The sequence below is a fragment of the Cebus imitator genome, unplaced genomic scaffold (genome assembly GCF_001604975.1).
Source record: "Cebus imitator isolate Cc_AM_T3 unplaced genomic scaffold, Cebus_imitator-1.0 Scaffold431, whole genome shotgun sequence".
Taxonomy (NCBI): Eukaryota; Metazoa; Chordata; class Mammalia; order Primates; family Cebidae; genus Cebus; species Cebus imitator.
Window position 1 is genome coordinate 1,108,306 of NW_016107746.1, and position 18,547 is coordinate 1,126,852.

General features: G+C 39.6%; 2 protein-coding genes across 2 annotated transcripts; both read left to right on the top strand.

Annotated features, from left to right (window-relative positions):
- Positions 1-383: 383 nt before the first annotated feature.
- LOC108290345 (interferon-induced protein with tetratricopeptide repeats 1) lies at positions 384-8,472 on the top strand. Its single transcript, XM_017510131.2, has 2 exons — positions 384-565; positions 6,756-8,472. The coding sequence occupies exons 1-2, from the start codon at positions 561-563 to the stop codon at positions 8,185-8,187; spliced, it is 1,437 nt and encodes a 478-aa protein (XP_017365620.1). The 5' UTR covers positions 384-560; the 3' UTR covers positions 8,188-8,472.
- A 4,087-nt stretch (positions 8,473-12,559) lies between these two features.
- Positions 12,560-17,015, top strand: IFIT5 (interferon induced protein with tetratricopeptide repeats 5). Its single transcript, XM_017510132.2, has 2 exons — positions 12,560-12,794; positions 14,868-17,015. Exons 1-2 carry the CDS (start codon positions 12,790-12,792, stop codon positions 16,309-16,311), a joined length of 1,449 nt encoding a protein of 482 aa, XP_017365621.1. The 5' UTR covers positions 12,560-12,789; the 3' UTR covers positions 16,312-17,015.
- Positions 17,016-18,547: the final 1,532 nt, after the last annotated feature.

Genomic DNA, 18,547 nt, shown 5'->3' on the forward strand with positions numbered 1-18,547 from the left:
ACAAGAGAATGGCAGTAAATTTAGGCTAAGATTCCTGTTCAGAGACTTACAGAATTTCATATCATGAAATAAACAATCTCTGGTGCCAGATGAGCAAAATGCAGCTGGGGTTGCATTACTTTTGAAAGTTCACGTGCCCAATTTTCATAGGTCTCCTGCTCTAGGTTCAGTGGACTCTGCACTAACATCTCCTAGCTTCCAGCTTTCTGCAAGATCTGGAGAGAGAAATTAGCACATCAGTAAGACAGATTTCACCAGCCTCCTTTCAGTTATTTTATCAACAGAGAACAAAGAAATCAAACACTGTTCAAATTTCATTTCCACGCCCCCTGCAGGAATTCACTAGCTTTAGTTTCACTTTCTACTTTCGGTTTCCCTCACGGTTTCCAGTTTGCAGGGACACACCCAGAGCTTACACCATTTGTTGTTGTTTAGCTCCCTTATATAACCCTGTCTTGGGGTTTGAACTTCACTGAAAAGCCGCAAGACAGAATAGCCGGATCTCAGAGGAACCTGGCTAATCAAAACACTGCAGAACGGCTACCTACTTCACAGCAATCATGAGGTAAGGATTTCTTTGCTTCTCTGCCATAATGTCTCAAGTTTTTGAAAAAATGGTAATTAAATTCAATTTTAACGGGTTTGATCTCAGTGAGGTCAGGTTTTCTAATTTCTCAATTTGAGTATTTGCTTATGGACTGAATGTGTGCACGCATGTGTGTGCACATTCACACATACATACATTATTGAATTAATGGATTTTTATTTTTGTTAGCATGAACTTGAGGAAGCTTACCTCATGCTATAGCCCAATGAAGGGGAAGGAAATGGGAAAAGTTTTCCAGGAAGGGAGAAAAATGATCCCAATCTCAGAGACTCGATCTCAAAAAAAAAGAAAAAAACATTACTTGATACTAATTTGTAAATTTCCCCCTCAGTGCTCCAGTGGGCAAAATTTTGAAGGAGTAAAAATTCCAGAAAATGCACATTACAGGCCTATGATCAACCTTCCTTTGTAAACAGATGCAGTTGGTAGTGATAATTTAAATAATAACAATAATAAATGTTATAGTAGTTATCACTTCCTGAATGCTTATTAAGTGCTAGCCTGGCTTCTAAAAGTATTATGTAAATTATTGCATTTAATTTTCAAAAGATCCTTATGAGGCAGGTACTTATACAGTCATGCATCGCGTAACAATGGGGATACACTCTGAGAAATTTAGTTGTTAGGCAATTTCATCATTTTGCAAACATCAAACCTAGACGGTATAACCTACTACACACCGAGGCTATAAACCTGAGCAGCATGTTACTGTACTGAATCCTGTAGGCAGTTGCAACACCATGGCAATTATTTGTTTATCTAAACATATTTAAACATAGAAATGGTACAGTACAAATATGGTATTAAAATCTTACAGGACCACCACCAGATATGTGGTCCTTCATGGACTAAAATATAATTATGCAGTGCATGGCTGTATGATCCTGATTTTGCAATAAGGAATCTTAGATTTAGAAATGTTAAGATCACACAGACAATAAGTGGTAGCTTTGAGATATGGACCATGATCTCTCATTCAATATTTCATCAAACCTTTAAATCAATGTGCCAATGGGGGCTCATGAGATTATTTCAGATGGCAAACTAATTTGCTTTTATGTTTTTCTGCTTTTGTTTATGTCAACATGTACTACAGAAAAAAATACATATATATATATTTATGTATATATAATTTGTAGAATTTTATTCAGGTTAGCAATGTGGTTTTTTTTATTATGATAAAATACATGTAAAATAAAATTTACCATTTTAATTACTATAAAGTATACAATTTAGTAGTATTTAGAATATTCATGATACTACTCTGCAATCATCATCACTATCTAGTTCAAGAATATTTTTCTCACTATGTGGAGAAACTTCATACCCATTAAGTAGTTTCTCTCTACTCACCCCTTTCCCCAGTCCCCAGCAACTGTTAAGCTGCTTTCTGTCTCTATGAATTTGCCTATTGTGGATATTTCATATAAATGGAAACACATACTATGTGGCTATACTGAATTCTTATAATTTTATATTTCCTAAGCATCAATTTTTTAATATTAAGTTGAACTTTCTCATACCAGAAGCAGGGTTCAGTCGCCCTGGACACAGTTTCTCGTTCTCCACCTTTTTCCAATTCCTCAATGTGACTGATCCAGATATCACTTTCCTATAGCATAGCAGGGTATGACCTATTTGATTTGCCCCACTGACCCCACCCTGACCTCACATGGACCAGGCGGATGTGCTAGTGCTATAGTGACCATGTCTCAGTCACAGCATGACCCCTTGGCAAAACTTCCACCTGCTTGCTTTAAACCCACCAATTAGAACTCTCCGCAGGAAACTCACCTAGGTAATGCCCTGGCCTCCCATAAAGGCTTGGGCCCACATTCCCCACTTGCTTGTTGAGCATGCATCTCCTCAGTGGCTCCCCCTTTCCCATCGGCCCTGCAAGGCATATTGCCCTCCTCTCTCTGGATCTGTAAGTAGTAAGCTGCTTCTGTTATTTCACATGCTTTTTTTTTCAGTTGCCTCCTTTGTATCTCACCTGACCAACACACTCAAACCCAATTTCTTTCCAGGTCATGGCTTTCCAAGAGAGTGGCTATCTTGGTAGACATAAACTAAACACAGGTCAGGCAAGAGCCACAAGGGCATCTGCCAGGTATAAACAAGTTTCCTATAAGAGGGAGCACCTAGACATAGATCACACACTTAGGCATTAGGCTGTTCATCAAAATAATTATCCCAATAAAGGCACATTGTAAATATCCATGGCTAAATATCCTGGAGCTCTTTCAAGGCAGGACTGTAGATTGCAGCCACTCTCATGAGAAAGACCTCAAGACCAAATTAGGAAAGAAAAGAAAAAAAAAAAACTACAACAGTGACCTTTTGGATCAGTTTTTCTCATTTAGTGTAGTGTTGTCAAAGTTTATCCATGTTGTGTCATGTATCAGTACTTCATTCCTTTTTATGGCTACATAATATTCCACTTCATATATTACATTTTTCTGTCCATCAGTTGATGAATATTTGAGTTGTTTCCATTTTTTGGCTATTATGAGTAGTGCTGCTGTGAACATCTGTGTGCAAGTTTTTATTTGAATGCCTGTTTTTAATTTATTTCAAATATATATCCAGGTGTGGAACATACCCAGAAATGTATACCTAGGAGTGTGTCATATGATAATACTACATTTAACTTATTAAGGGACCACCACATTGTTTTTCACAGCAGCTGCATCATTTTACATTCCCACCAGCAATGTATGAGGGTTTCAATTTCTCCTCATCCTTGTTGTCTTAGTTCTTTTTGTGTTGCTATAGAAGAATACCTAAGGCTGGGCATTTTATCAAGAAAAGAGGTTTATTTAGCTCACAGTTCTGCAGGCTATACAAGAAGCATGGTGGTGACATCTTCTGAGCTTCTGGTGAGGGCTTTGGTGCTATGTCAAAACACGCTGGAGAAGGTCAAAGGGGCAGCATATGCAAAGAGGGACTAAACCCAGGAGGCATCCTGGTGTTATAACAACCTATACTCGAAGGACTAATCCATTCCCCTAAGAAAAAATCCAGTGTCATGAGAATTAGAATTTACTCACTACTACTCGAATGGCACCAGGTCATTCATGAGAGATCTACCTCTATGATCCAAACACATCACACTAGGCCCTACCTCCAAAATTGTGACACTAGAGATCAAATTTCAGTAGGAGATTTGGTGGGGACAATTGAACTGTATCCAAACCAGAGCACTTGTCAACACTTGTTCACTTATTTTCCTTTTTTAAAATTATTATTATAGCCAACTTACTGGGTAAAAAGTGACAAGGTTTTGGTTAGCGTTTTTCTAGTGCCTAATGATGTTGAGCATCTTTTCATGTGTTTGCTAGTGCTTTGTGATTCTTTTTGGAGAATTATCTACTCATGTCCTTTTCCCATTTTTAAGTTGGGTTGCATGTCTTTTTGTTGATCAGCTATAAGTGTACTTACATATATTTCTCCATACATGAGTAATTATAGACAAATATATAAGGATTTGGCTCTTCAGAAAATAAAAAATAGGGTCATGTTTCAGACACTTCTTTACAATTCACTTTTCTTGATTAACTGTATATTATGAAAGTTCTTCCAACTCAACTAGTTTTGATCTAATTCATGCAGTCTAGTGGCTACATAATATTCTATGGTATAGATATTCCGTAATTTATTTAACCATTCTCTATTAATATTTCCAGTTTGTTGCTAATATATACAGTGTTGGTAATGAATATTCTTGAGCATATATCCTTATGTACTGGTGGTTTTTTTCTGGGAGATAGATTCCAAGGAGTGGAATTACTTTGTTGAAGGAAATATATTTTTTCAATTTTAATGACTATCATCAGATTGATCTTGAAGACCATAATAATTCATGGCTTCAGAAATTGTATCCTCATCCATTTAAACTCTTGCCAATCTGAGTGGAATAAAGTTGTAAATTATTGTGTCTTTAATTTGCGTTTCTCTAATGGCTAGAGGCTTAGAGCACCTTTTTTCTTTTTATAGAGACAGGGTCTTGCCATGTTGCCCAGACTGATCTTAAATGTCTGGCCTCAAGCAACTCTCTTGCCTTGGCCTCCCAAAGTGCTAGGATTATAGGCATGAGCCACTGTGCCCATGCAGAGCATATTTTTTCATGTTTATTAGTCATTTATATTTGCTCTTCTACAAATTATCTATTCATATCCATTTCTGTTGTTCTGTTGAACTATACCAATTTGCAGAAAAACTTTATATATCATAGATGAGAATCTTCTCCGTATTACAAACATTTTCCACATTTTTATTTACCTTGTTTACAGCATCTTTGCCATAAGTAAATCATACATTGTTTTATTATGGTAAAATATGTATAACATAAAATTGACCATTTTAACCATTTTTAAGTGTACAGTTCTATGACATTAAATACATTTACTTTATTATGCAACTATGACCACCATCCATCTCCAGAAATTTTTCATCTTCCTAAACTGAAACTCTGTACTCATTAAACAATAATTTCCTATTCTCTCCTCTCCCAGTGTTGGGGATTGGTCAGAGTGGTGGGAAAAACTATAGGGAAAGTATGCAAACCTTCTGAAAGGCTGGAAGGTTCTGCAGAGCCCCAGGGGAGAATAGCTGAAGGCATCTGTTCTATAACCCTGAGGCAGAGGGCAAGGAGTAGGCTCAAAGGAGTGTAGGGGAATTTATCTTAAACAGGCTTGTCTACTTATATTCACCAGGAACTGACCATTGATCATCCGAAAACCTGTTCGTTCCCTGAAAGTGGAACAATAAATGTTAATTACCTACAGGTTGTGATGGCTCCAGGTTTTTGGCATTGCGCCTGCACTGAACAAAAGCAAGCAGCTCCAGCTTCTCAGGGCTGTTCTCTGGCCATTAGAGCCAGGCATTAGAGCCTAGCTGCTCTTACACTGCATACCTGTGTCTGAGTACTCATTTCATCCATCAGCCAGGGTCTGTGGGACAGACCCAAAACCCCAGTCCCTGGTAATCACTATTCTGCTTCCTGTCTTTATGAAAGTGGCTACTCTAGGTGTCTTAAATAAATTGAATCATACAGTATTGTCCTTTTGTGACTGGCTTATTTCACTTGGCATAATATCTTCAAGATTTATCCATGTAGTAACATGTATCAGAATGTCTTTTCCTTTTTAAGGCTGAATATTCCATTGTATGTATATACCACATTTTGTTTATCCATTCATCCATTAATGGACACTTACGTTGCTCCTACCTTTTGCTATGTGAATAATGGTGCTATGAATATGGTCATATAAATATCTGCTTGAGTTCCTGCTTTTGGGTATAAAACCAAAAGCGGAATTGCTGGATCAAATGGTAATTCTATGGTTAATTTTTCTGAGGAATTACCATAACATTTTTCGCAGCACTTGCCTCTTTTTACATTCTTACTAGCAGTGCACAAGTGTTTCAGTTTCTCTACATCCTCACCAATATTTGTGGTCTCATAGGTTTACTCATGTGAAAAAATGTCATAGCACTATACAAAAGCATTGTTGTACCAACATCAATTTTCTAGTTTTGAACTTCTGTATTACAGTTGTGTAAGATATAATCATTGCAGAAATTGAAGGATACACTGGATCTCTGTACTGCCTTTGCAACTTTCCGTGAATCTATAATTATTTTCAAGTTAAAAAAAAAAAACCCTGATCAAATATTATCTTTTTCATGTGGTCTTAATTTGTTGCATTACATGCAGAGTAAGGTTCTAAAGTCAGTGCTTCCTAAGGCTCTGCATTTCTAACTGACCTCTGTCCTAATTATCTTAATATTAAAATAAGAAACTCTTATACTCTTATATAGCATATAATATGCTCTAAATGCTTTACACATATAAGTTTATTAATCCTCACCAAAGCCAATGTGATAAATACTATCATTATCTCCATTTTACAAATGGGACTCTTAAGTACAGAATAGTTACTTGGCTGGAAACTGCTCTAGCCAGCATATGAAGCTAAGCAAACTACATCAACTGTCCATAAATAACTTAAGTACATGACCTTTAATGAAATCTAAGTAAGTGTGATCCTTTCAAGAAGCAGCACTAAAATACAAGCTATTTTATCTGTTTTTTTTCTTTTGGCTGTTCTTCACCTAACAAAGAAAATCTGTTTTGTTTTCACAGTACAAATGCTGATGATCATCAAGTCAAGGATAGTCTGGAGCAATTGAGATGTCACTTTACATGGGAGATATCAGTTGAGGATGATGAAATACCCGATTTAGAAAACAGAGTCTTGGACCAGATTGAATTCCTAGACACCAAATACAATGTGGGAATACACAACCTACTAGCCTATGTGAAACACCTGAAAGACCAGAATGAGGAAGCCCTGGAGAGCTTAAAAGAAGCTGAAGACTTAATCCAGAAAGACCATGCCAACCAAGCAGATGTGAGAAGTCTGGTGACCTGGGGCAACTTTGCCTGGGTATATTACCACATGGGCAAACTGGCAGAAGCCCAGACTTACCTGGACAAGGTGGAAAACATTTGCAAGAAGTTTTCAAATCCCTTCCGCTATAGGATGGAATGTCCAGAAATAGACTGTGAGGAAGGATGGGCCTTGCTGAAGTGTGGAGGAAAGAATTATGAACGGGCCAAGGCCTGCTTTGAAAAGGCTCTTGAAGTGGACCCTGAAAACCCTGAATTCAATGCTGGGTACGCAATCTCTACCTATCGCCTGGACGGCTTTAAATTTGCAACAAAAGATCACAAGCCGTTTTCTTTGCTTCCCCTAAGGCAGGCTGTCCGTCTAAATCCAGACAATGGATATATTAAGGTTCTTCTTGCCCTGAAGCTTCAGGATGAAGGACAGGAAGCTGAAGGAGAAAAGTATGTTGAAGAAGCTCTGACCAGTATGTCTTCACAGACCTATGTCTTTCGATATGCAGCCAAGTTTTATCGAAGAAAAGGCTCTGTGGATAAAGCTCTTCAGCTCTTAAAAATGGCCTTGCAGGCAACACCCACTTCTGCCTTGCTGCATCACCAGATAGGGCTTTGCTACAAAGCACAAATGATCCAAATCAAGGAAGCTACAAAAGGGCAGCCTAGAGGGCAGAACAGAGAAAGGGTAGACAAAATGATAAGATCGGCCATATTTTATTTTGAATCTGCAGTGGAAAAAAAGCCCACATTTGAAGTGGCTCTTCTAGATCTGGCAAGAATGCATATAGAAGCGGGCAATCACAGGAAAGCTGAGGAAATTTTTCAAAAACTGTTACGCACGAACCCAGTAGTAGAAGAAACAATGCAAGACATACATTTGCACTATGGCCGCTTTCAGGAATATCAAAAGAAATCTGAGGTCAATGCAATTATCCATTATTTAAAAGCTATAAAAATAGAACAGGCATCATTAGCAAGGGATAAAAGTATCTATTCTTTGAAGAAATTGGTTTTAAGGAAACTTCAGAGAAATGCATTAGACCTGGAAAGCTTGAGCCTCCTCGGGTTTGTCTACAAATTGAAAGGAAAAATGAATGAAGCCCTGGAGTACTATGAACAGGCCCTGAGACTGGCTGCTGACTTTGAGAACTCTGTGGGACAAGGTCCTTAGGCACCCAAATGTCAGCCACTTTCACATTTCATTTGTTTTTATGCTAACATGTACTAATCATCTTTTCTGCTTACTCTTTTCAGAAACATTATAATTCACTGTAATGATGTAATTCTTGAACAATTACTCAAATCTAATAAAATATTAGTTGCATTCAACAATTAGTGAAACAGAATGTGTGTGTGCATGTAGGAAAGAGAAACCATTTGTATGAGTGCTATTTAGTAGAGAAAAAATATTAGGTAACACTGTAGGAAATAAAATACTGGACTTAATTAAACTAAATGTTTGATTCATTCATTTTATTGTGAAATAAAATTCTTAGCTCCTTTACGAACGGAACAGACCCGCTCTTCTTGCTGGGGTCAAGGAGACCCCAGAAACCTTAAAAACTAAGTTTCCCAACCATGACAAGATGAGAGATCAGTCACACCTCTTTATTTTCCCTCCCTTGCTAACTGCCATTGGACTTTTTTCCCTGAGTTAAACAGAAATCCCTGGAAAGCAAAGAACCGAAGACTCACTCCTTGGCTGACTCTACCTAGCGCCATAGCCAGACTCTGCTCCCCTCTCACGGTTTCCACAAGACAACTCACCAGCCTTCCCTCCTAATAAGTGACCACCTCCCACAGACTGGTTCTGGCCAGTCCATGGAAGCTCACACAGGTTGCTTCTATGTCCTCTGTTTCACCTTTTGACATATAAAGCCTATTTTCCTGCATTATAATGTTAAGTCTCCACCACAAAGTGAACACAGAATGCATGTAATATACATGTTTGCATACCACTCTTGTGTGACTGCCCCTCATGAATATTCACAGCCCCCCACAGCCTGTTAAATGTGTATGTCTAAACAATCCATTAAGCATAAAACTTCTGTAATACCCTCCCTCTCTCCAAGTGCCTCCTTTTGGTCGCTGTGGGAGGCTCTGCTTCCCAGGCTACAGGTTGTGGAAGAAGAGCCTGTGGTGGCTCACGCCTGTAATCCCAACATTTCAGGAGGTCGAGGCAGGCACATCACCTGAACCAGGAGTTTAAGAGCAGTCTGGGCAATCGCAAAACCAACTGTCTCTACAAAAAATGTAAAAACTTAGCTGGATGTAGTGGCATGCGCCTGTAGCTCCAGTTCCAGCTACTCAGGATTGCTGGAACCGGGGAGTTCGAGGCTGCAGTGAATCAAGATTGTGCCACTGCATTCCATTCTGGGTGATAGAACAAGACTCTGCCTCAAAAAAAAAAAAAAAAGTTCTCTCCAAATGTATACAGCTCATGATTTTATATCAACACTATCAAGAAATAGCTTTCAGTGCAAGAAACCAAAAATATTGTAATAAACAGGCAAATATTCTTCCCAAACCTCATGCAGTTTACAATCTAGTGAGAGACACATAGCCATATACAGTCAATAAAGGTTAGCTTTCTTCATGAAGATATTTTAAGTTTAATTCAATGTTAAAGTGTTCCAAAGAGTTTATCTTGCTTTATACCATTTTATTTGAAGCACTATTTACTAAGTCATTTGCTGATATTACTCTAGTTAAATCAAGAAATATTACATGAAATAATCAGAGATTATTGGTAACAATTACCTTTGATTATGAATAATCACATTTTATTGAAAGGCAATGCACAACAAATAATATTATAAGAAAGGAAAAGAAGCAGTGTTACTGATCTTTCATTCTTGTACATGTTTTAGGGAAGAATATATTAGTTTCCTGTAGTGGCTGTAACAAATTCCACAAACTTGGTGACTCAAAATTTCACAGATTTATTGTCTTACAGTTCTGGAGATCAGAAGTCTGAAATGAGTTTCAGTGAGCCAAAGTCAAGGTACTGATGCAGCTGCAATCCTCCAGAGGCTGTAGGTGGATGGTCTTTTCCAGCTTCCAGAGGCTGCCTGAATTCTTTCATCCATCTTCAAAATCAACAGTGTAGCATCCTCAAATCTCTCTCACTGCTTTCTTCACATCTCCTTCCCTCCTCTGACTCTTTTGCCTCTTTCTTCTAAGGACCCACCAGGTCCACCTGGATAATTAAGGAAAATCGCCCCATCCCCAAATCCTTGATTTAATAAATCTGCAAAGTTTCTTTTGCTATGTAAAGTAACATGTTCACAGGTTCTGGGGATTTGCGCATGGATACCATTGGGGGGGCATTATTCTTACTACCACAGAGCACCCCAAGAAAATCCCCAGATTTGGGGCTCCCAACACATTTTGCTTCAATTATGTAATATTTTTACTCCTTCCAATAGATATTGATTTCATCCATTGTCCTTAAGAAGGTAGGACAGAGATTATGGCACATCTCAAATTAAATGCTAAATTTTCGCTGGAAATACATTTTTTCTTCAACTTTATTATTTATTTTTTTTTAATTTTTATTTTTTGAGACGGAGTCTAGCTCAGTTGCCCAGGCTGGAGTGCAGTGGTGCCATCTTGGCTCACTGCAACCTCCGCCTCCCGGGATCAAGCAATTCTCCAGCCTCAGTCCCCCTAGTAGCTGGGACTACAGGTGCGTGCCACCACACCCAGCTAATTTTTGTGTTTTTAGTAGAGATGGGGTTTCACCATGTTGGTCAGGCTGGTTTTGAACTTCTGACCTTGTGATCCACCTGCCTCAGCCTCCCAAAGTGCTGGGATTACAGGCATGAGCCACCGCGACCAGGCCAACTTTTATTTTAAATTCAGGGGTACATGTGCAGGATGTTCAGGTTTGTTACATGGGTAAATGTGTGCCATGGTGGTTTGCTGCACAGATTATCCCATCACCTAAGTATTAAGCTCAGCATCCCTTAGCTATACTTCCTGATGCTCTCCCTTCCACCCACCCCCCACCTCCAACAAGCCCCAGTGTGTGTTGTTCCCCACTGTGTCCGTGTGTTCTTATCATTCGGCTCCCACTTATAAGCAAGAACGTGCAGTGTTAGGTTTTCTGTTCCTGGGTTAGTTTGCTGAGGATAATCATTGGAAATACTTGCTCTGTATTTAGATTTTATAAAATTTGCAACTTAAAAAAAGTAGATTCATGCACCTAAGTTTTTTCCAAATATTCTTTAAAGTTTTCTATTAACTTATCAGTTTCTGAATTTATATTAAATTAAAATTTCAGGTCCTTAATAGCCACATGTGACCAGCAGTTTCTGTATAAGACAGTACAACTGTTAAAAGTGGTCGCCTTAAATGAGGCACTTGCCACAGGCACTCAGTCTTAGGAGGTGGGGTACCAGAAGCTCAGTGATCAAGGTAGACAATATTTCAATGCAATATGTTTTTAAAAATACAAAATCAGGCCAGGAATGGTGGCTCAGGTCTGTAATCCCAGCACTTTGGGAGGCCAAGGCGGGCAGATCTCTTGAGCCTACGTGTTGGAGACCAGCCTGGGCAACATGGCAAAACCCTGTCTCCACAAGAAATAAAATAACTAGCAGGACGTGGGTGGTGCACGCCTGCGGTCCCAGCCACTCAGAAAGCTGAGGTGGGAGATTGCTTGAGCTTTGGAGTTTGAGGCTGCAGTGAGCTGTGATCTCACCACTGCACTCCAAACTGGATGAAAGAGTAAGACTCTGTCTCAAAACAACAACAACAACAACAAAATCCAAACCAATGCAAAACATGAATTATGGACAGGCTATTGAGGTTTTGAATACAGACATTAACTCAATAAGGGTAAGGCCCGTGTCTGTTTTCTTTGTTATATTGACAGTACTTTTAACAAAGTCTGGCTTTTACAGTTGTTCCCCAAAATCTGCCGAATGAATTCATTAAACAAAATGTTTAATGTATGGCTGCATGACATTTTCTGCCTAGATTCCCAATACCACTCTCACTTTTATTGGGTCCTTATTATACAAAGCACCCTTGGCAAAGGTAGGGAAGAGAAGCACTCTCTTACAATTGTGGCTAGGAGTGGATTTTTAAAGCTATTTGGCAATATCCGTCCAAACTTAAAATGTATATAGATTTTAGTTCCAAATTTCTCTAGATTACACCCAACAGAAATAACAGCACAGATGTATAGCATTGCAGTGTTGCTTATTGAATCAAAAGACTGGAGTAGAAGCAGGGACTTCAGTTTCCGTCTGTAATCCCAGAACCTTGGTTGGCAGAGGCGGATCGCTTAAGATCAGGACTAGGTGACAGAGTGAGACCCTGACTCAAAAACAAACAGCTAAGCGGGCAGCACGCGAGCTCAGCGGACTCAAAGAGTCAGATAAGAGCCGAGACCAAGAAGGGCATGGGCCCCGCTGCAAATTCACCTCCAAAAAGACCCTGGACTCCGCAAACGTCTGGCCGCAGCTCTTGAGCTCTTCCATTAAGCTTCGGTTTCTGAAGCTTCCATTAAGTTTCGATTTCTTAAGTTTCGGTTTCTGAGCGCTCGGGCATCAGATTCCTTTTCCAGTTACCTATTCCTGCTGGGGTCCCTCCTCTAACAAAGACGCGCCGCCCGGCCGAGTCCCAGTGCTGCCGACGCCTGGCTGGCGCGCGCACGCGCACACGCCAGCCCGCCTGCCAGCAGCGCGGCTGCCCGCGGTCCCCGGTGCTGAAGAGAGAGCGCGAGGGACCCCGCCGCCCGGACGGCCTGCGGAGCTCTGCCATCATGAGGTAAGGGCTTTCCTCCGCTTCTCCTCCCAAGCCTTGCGTCGGCCTTTGTTTCAAACTGGGCTTCTTTCATTCATTTCCAGCGCAGTGCTGCGGCCTCTTCAGGGGCCGAACCCCCAGCGCGCTGCAGCCAGGCATCTGCGTTGGGGACCCCGTCCCCCGGGCGCTCTGACCTGGCCCGCGGCGTCTGAGGTCGGGCCTGCCGGGGAGGGTGGCCGAGCGGATGCTTCCCCGGAGTCCCGTCCCTCCCGAGCGCCTGAGGAGGCCGATGAGGGAGGAGGACCAGGCGATGCTCCCCGGGAGCCTACCCCATCCCTGGCGTCTGCGGTCGGGACAGTCGGGGCGTGTGCCGGGCGACGTCCCCCGGGAGGCCTCTCCAACCCGCACTACCCAACGGCTCTCCTCGGCAGCGGCATCGGTAACCGTGCTGGGCCCGCGGCCGCCGCCTCCGGGAAACTCGTCAGTCTGCAGAACCCCCCAGAGCGGTTCCGGGGGCGGCTGGGACGTGACACCGGCCTCCTTGGCCCTGTCGCGTGCCTCTCCTTCCAGCTGCCATTCCCTCCGTGTGTCACACGCCGTTTCGCCGCAGCCCTCCAGGGGTCACATTCGCCAGCCACTGCCATTTTGCCTTTCTGATTCCTGGGTCTGAGTTTCTCCCTTACGCCGAGCTACCTCTGTACCACGCAAAGATTGTTATCCTCCCACCCAATCCGCTAGTTTATGAGGATTTCTTTATCTGTCTCCTTTACTGATTCAGCATGATGGCGTCCTTTTCTTAATCATTTTGTATCCCCAGGGGCTAGCACCCGGCCCTGCGTGTGGCTAGTGAACCTTCTGCATTTAATGAGTTGAGGAATGAGAGGTTAAGTTCTTGGGCTCTAAAAGCATATAGTCCCTGCTTCTAAATCCCGACTAAGCTCCTACTACTTGAGTGACCCCAAAAGTTTCTTAAACTCTATGAGTCTGTTCCTTATCTGTAAAAATTAATGGCGTCCATCTCTTGGGACTGTGGAAAAGGACAATAATAAATCCTATCAATTGACTGCTTAGCACGTAATACTTGCATAATAAATGTTAACTATTCTCATAAGTTAAAAATGTTTAAGAGCCACACATCTAACATTTGTAAGAAAGGAGAATGATATCAGCAAGGGGCTTGGAAAAAACTACCAGATAAAGGGGGTGATGTGCACTCTACATATGCAGGATGGGGAGGAACACGGCTTAGCCCCACTGGGGACTGTCCCCCAAGGACAATGAAAGAATGCTTCTTCCTAGTAAAAGAACAGAATTACGACAGATAAATGTTACCTCTTCTGGTACAATTCCTTCTCTCTTATCAGCTTCCCAGATACAAAGTTACAAAACTAAGTAGACAAAGTTTAAACAGTAAAAATTCTCACAGTGTCCAGTTGTACATAAATTCCAAAGAGCCTGGACAAACCACTTCAGTACCTGACTGAATGTCCCTTTGAGATCTTACAGCCACATTGATAATACCTGAACAGCCCTCCTCATCCTCTTTGGGCTGGGCTGGTAGAGACCTTCAAAACAGGCAGATGTTTGTTTTACTCTATGACAGGCAGGGGGCGGGTAAGGCCATATTGTTGTGGATTTGACCAGGCTTTAAGGACATAGCATGTCTTGCTCATGTTTTTGCTACAGTTACACTAGAGAAAGGAACAATTACCAAGGAACAATTTTACCAGGTTTCCTAGTCAGGATCAGTACTCATAATACAAAAATGGAATTTTCATATTAACTACTGAATATGTATATATTTATTCCTAATTTTAAAGGGTTTACTGATTGCCAAAAGGAAAGAGATACATGTAATATAGAAAGCTCTGTCATCTCTCCAGAACTGTTTTTGCAATAAATAGTAAGAATTTAAATGAAATATTTCTAGGACATAACTGTTCATAGAAGAAGCTCTGGTATAAAGTTATGGGAACCTAGTGCTTTACCTGTAAAATCAAATAGGGATAAAATTGTTATGCAAAGATCAATGTTTAGGGTTTAGAAAATTATTTCTTGTATTTCTTCAAAAATTAAAAAGTATTTTATCTTTGACAGTGAAATTCCTAAGGACACCTTGAAGGCCATTCTGTTGGAATTAGAATGTCATTTTACATGGAATTTACTTAAGGAAGACATTGATCTGTTTGAAGTGGAAGATACAATTGGGCAACAGCTTGAATTTCTTACCACAAAATCTAGACTTGCTCTTTATAACCTATTGGCCTATGTGAAACACCTAAAAGGCCAAAATAAAGATGCCTTGGACTGCTTGGAACAAGCAGAAGAAATAATCCAGCGAGAACACTCGGACAACGAAGAAGTACGAAGCTTGGTCACTTGGGGAAACTATGCCTGGGTGTGTTATCACATGGACCAGCTTGAAGAAGTTCAGAAGTATACAGGTAAGATAGGGAATGTCTGCAAGAAATTGTCCAGTCCGTCAATCTACAAGTTGGAGTGTCCTGAGATTGACTGTGAGAAAGGGTGGGCACTCTTGAAATTTGGAGGAAAATATTATCAAAAGGCTAAAGCAGCTTTTGAGAAGGCTCTGGAAGTAGAACCTGACAATCCAGAATTTAACATCGGCTATGCTATCACGGTGTATCGGCTGGATGATTCTGACAGAGAAGGGTCTGTAAAGAGCTTTTCTCTGGGGCCTTTGAGAAAGGCTGTTACCCTGAACCCAGATGACAGCTACATTAAGGTTTTTCTTGCACTGAAGCTTCAAGATGTACATGCAGAAGCTGAAGGGGAAAAGTATATTGAAGAAATCCTGGACCAAATATCATCCCAGCCTTATGTCCTTCGTTATGCAGCCAAATTCTATAGGAGAAAAAATTCCTGGGACAAGGCTCTCGAACTTTTAAAAAAGGCCTTGGAGGTGACACCAAATTCTTCTTTCCTGCATCACCAGATGGGACTTTGCTACAGAGCACAAATGATCCAAATCAAGAAGGCCACACGCAACAGACCTAAAGGAAAGGATAAGCTGAAGGTTGATGAACTGATTACATCTGCTATATTTCATTTCAAAGCAGCCATGGAACAAGACTCTATGTTTGCATTTGCCTACACAGACCTGGCCAACATGTATGCTGAAGGAGGCCAGTATAGCAATGCTGAGGACATTTTCCAGAAAGCCCTTTGTCTGGAGAACATAACTGATGATCACAAACATCAGATCCACTACCACTATGGCCGCTTTCAGGAATTTCACCGTAAATCAGAAAATACTGCTATCCATCATTATTTAGAAGCCTTAAAGGTCAAAGACAGATCACCCCTTCGCACCAAACTGACCAGTGCGCTGAAGAAATTGGCTACCAAGAGACTTTGTTACAATGCTTTAGATGTGCAGAGTTTAAGTGCCCTAGGGTTTGTTTATAAGCTCGAAGGAGAAAAGAGGCAAGCTGCTGAGTACTATAAGAAGGCACAAAAGATAGATCCAGAAAATGCAGAATTCCTTACTGCTCTCTGTGAGCTCCAACTTTCCATTTAAATACATACTGTAGGAAATTAGCTGTAAGCTTTTCCCTCCATTTTGGGTTCTTCTATTTTTTAATTGTTTTAATCCATTGTTTATTATAGGGTTAATATTTATTGAACAGATATTGTGTACAATGCAGTGCTAAAAATTTTACATGCATTATGATGAACCTTGTATTTTCTTCTTTTTTCTTTTTAACTAAAATACTATAATCCATTGAGAAATAGCAATATTCTAGCTGTTGTAACTTTTAAACATGGTATGGCCATTATTATGGTGCTCTTTATCTGTGCTTTTCATAATACTTTGCAGATTAAGTTTTGGCAAATTTCTCATATTATGTAGTAAGTATAATCCTACATAAACCTTTGATACCTAGATCAGGAACACTCAGGTGTACAAAATTATTTATTAATACTTAAGCTCTTAACTATGTAGTTTGCAAAAGACAGCACGTTTTAGTTAGAGATGATTTGACTTTGGTAAGGATATTTAACCATCAATCTATTAGTCACCTAAAATATCTTTTTTGTTGGGAAAAAAGTTTATAACAAAAAAGTTTGTTATCTCTAGTGACTTCAATAAAAAAAAAAAACTAGAAGAGGAGAAAAAATATTTTCTCAAATTTTAAATCTGTAACTTCAGAGATTCAATCCCCAAATGTTTATTAAGTAGCTAGAAATAATTAAGTGGAAAAAAATGAATAATGGAAAATAGTCTCAAGTTGTTCTGGTTTTGGTTTTTTTTTTTAACTAAAAAATTTGCACTGAATTTAGATGCAATTAATTTTATTCCAACTAAAATTACAATACTTTTAGGTTAAAATTATTGAGATATAAAGCAGCCATTGGGAAATTGGAGAAATGATAAACCAATGGAAAAAGGAGATGTCCCTAACCTACATCCCTAGATTATCAAGATTTCAGTGTACCAGTTTTGAATCTGTTCTGAATAGAGTTTTTATACCCTCAGTTCTGGCCTTTGGCTATTTTAGCAAATCAAAGTGACTTCTATGAAGCTTTTTTTTTTTAATGTGAAATTTTCAGAGTTTTTTTCATGTAGATTCTCTAGGAAGAGTTAAGCGCTGCTTTCAGTTTTAATATCCACCTTGAGGATTCACTGCTTGAGACTTTTATGCCAGGGGACTTTTTAATTCAGACATTTCTTAATGTGGCTTCTCTAATGTAGTTTCTTTGATTATAGACTATGCAATTATATACCACCACAATATTAGTGAAAAAGTACCATGTGATTTAATTCTCCATTCCTCCAGTGTAACTCTTAAAATTATTATGTGTGTTTTACTTTGTTATTTTTTATTATCTTTAAAATTTCTATTATGATTTGATTGTTATAAAAATAATGAATTCTCATTGTAAATTCCAAAAAAAATTACAAAAGTATGTGAATTTAAAAATGAGAGCTGTCCCCTCACCTTACTACAGTTCCACATCCTCAGGGTAAACTAATAACAATTTGATATGTATCCTTCCAGATTTTTTTTCTGTACGTAGTCAGTCATACATATATACTGCAGTGTAGCTCACATATTAATTTTTTAAAAATCTTGTTTTACTTAATTCTGTTTTTTAAATTTTGTTTGATCTCTTAAGGAAGAACAAGGAAGGGAATGATCTTTACTCAAGAATTTCAGAGGGTCAGCACTGAAGTCCTGACCTTTCAGTAAATACCTTTGTTCCTTTCAAATATTTTAGGATATTACTTAGCAAAGCAGGCCATTTCTCCCACCTGAAAGTAAACAACTTCCATCACTTGCCACATAGTTCAGAAAACTCCCATTCAGGGGTCACTCAGACAGTGAATCACAGAAAAGATTATTTGCTTCATCAATTAACTTGTTTTTATAAATCAGCAGATAAGAGTTGTGCTCATACACAGAAGGGGCCTGAGATTTCTGCATTTTAAACAAGCTCTCAGGTGAGGATGCTGCTGCTGTTCTTCTGATTACATTTTGAATAGTAAGGTCTACAACATTGTTCCTCAAACTTGGCTGCGTATTGGAATCACCTAAAAAGTTAAAACAAAACATGGATGTCTGGGTCCCACCCCACAGAGAATGATTTAATTGTCATAGGGTACAGTCCATGCATCATGATTTTTAGATTCCCCAGTTGAAACTTGTGCAGCAAAGTTTGAGAGCCACTGATCTATAATGTAAAAAGTAAGTGTAAATGGAATAAAAGTAATTAGGCTTATAGGCTTAACCCAGGAAATCCTAAGTTCCTTG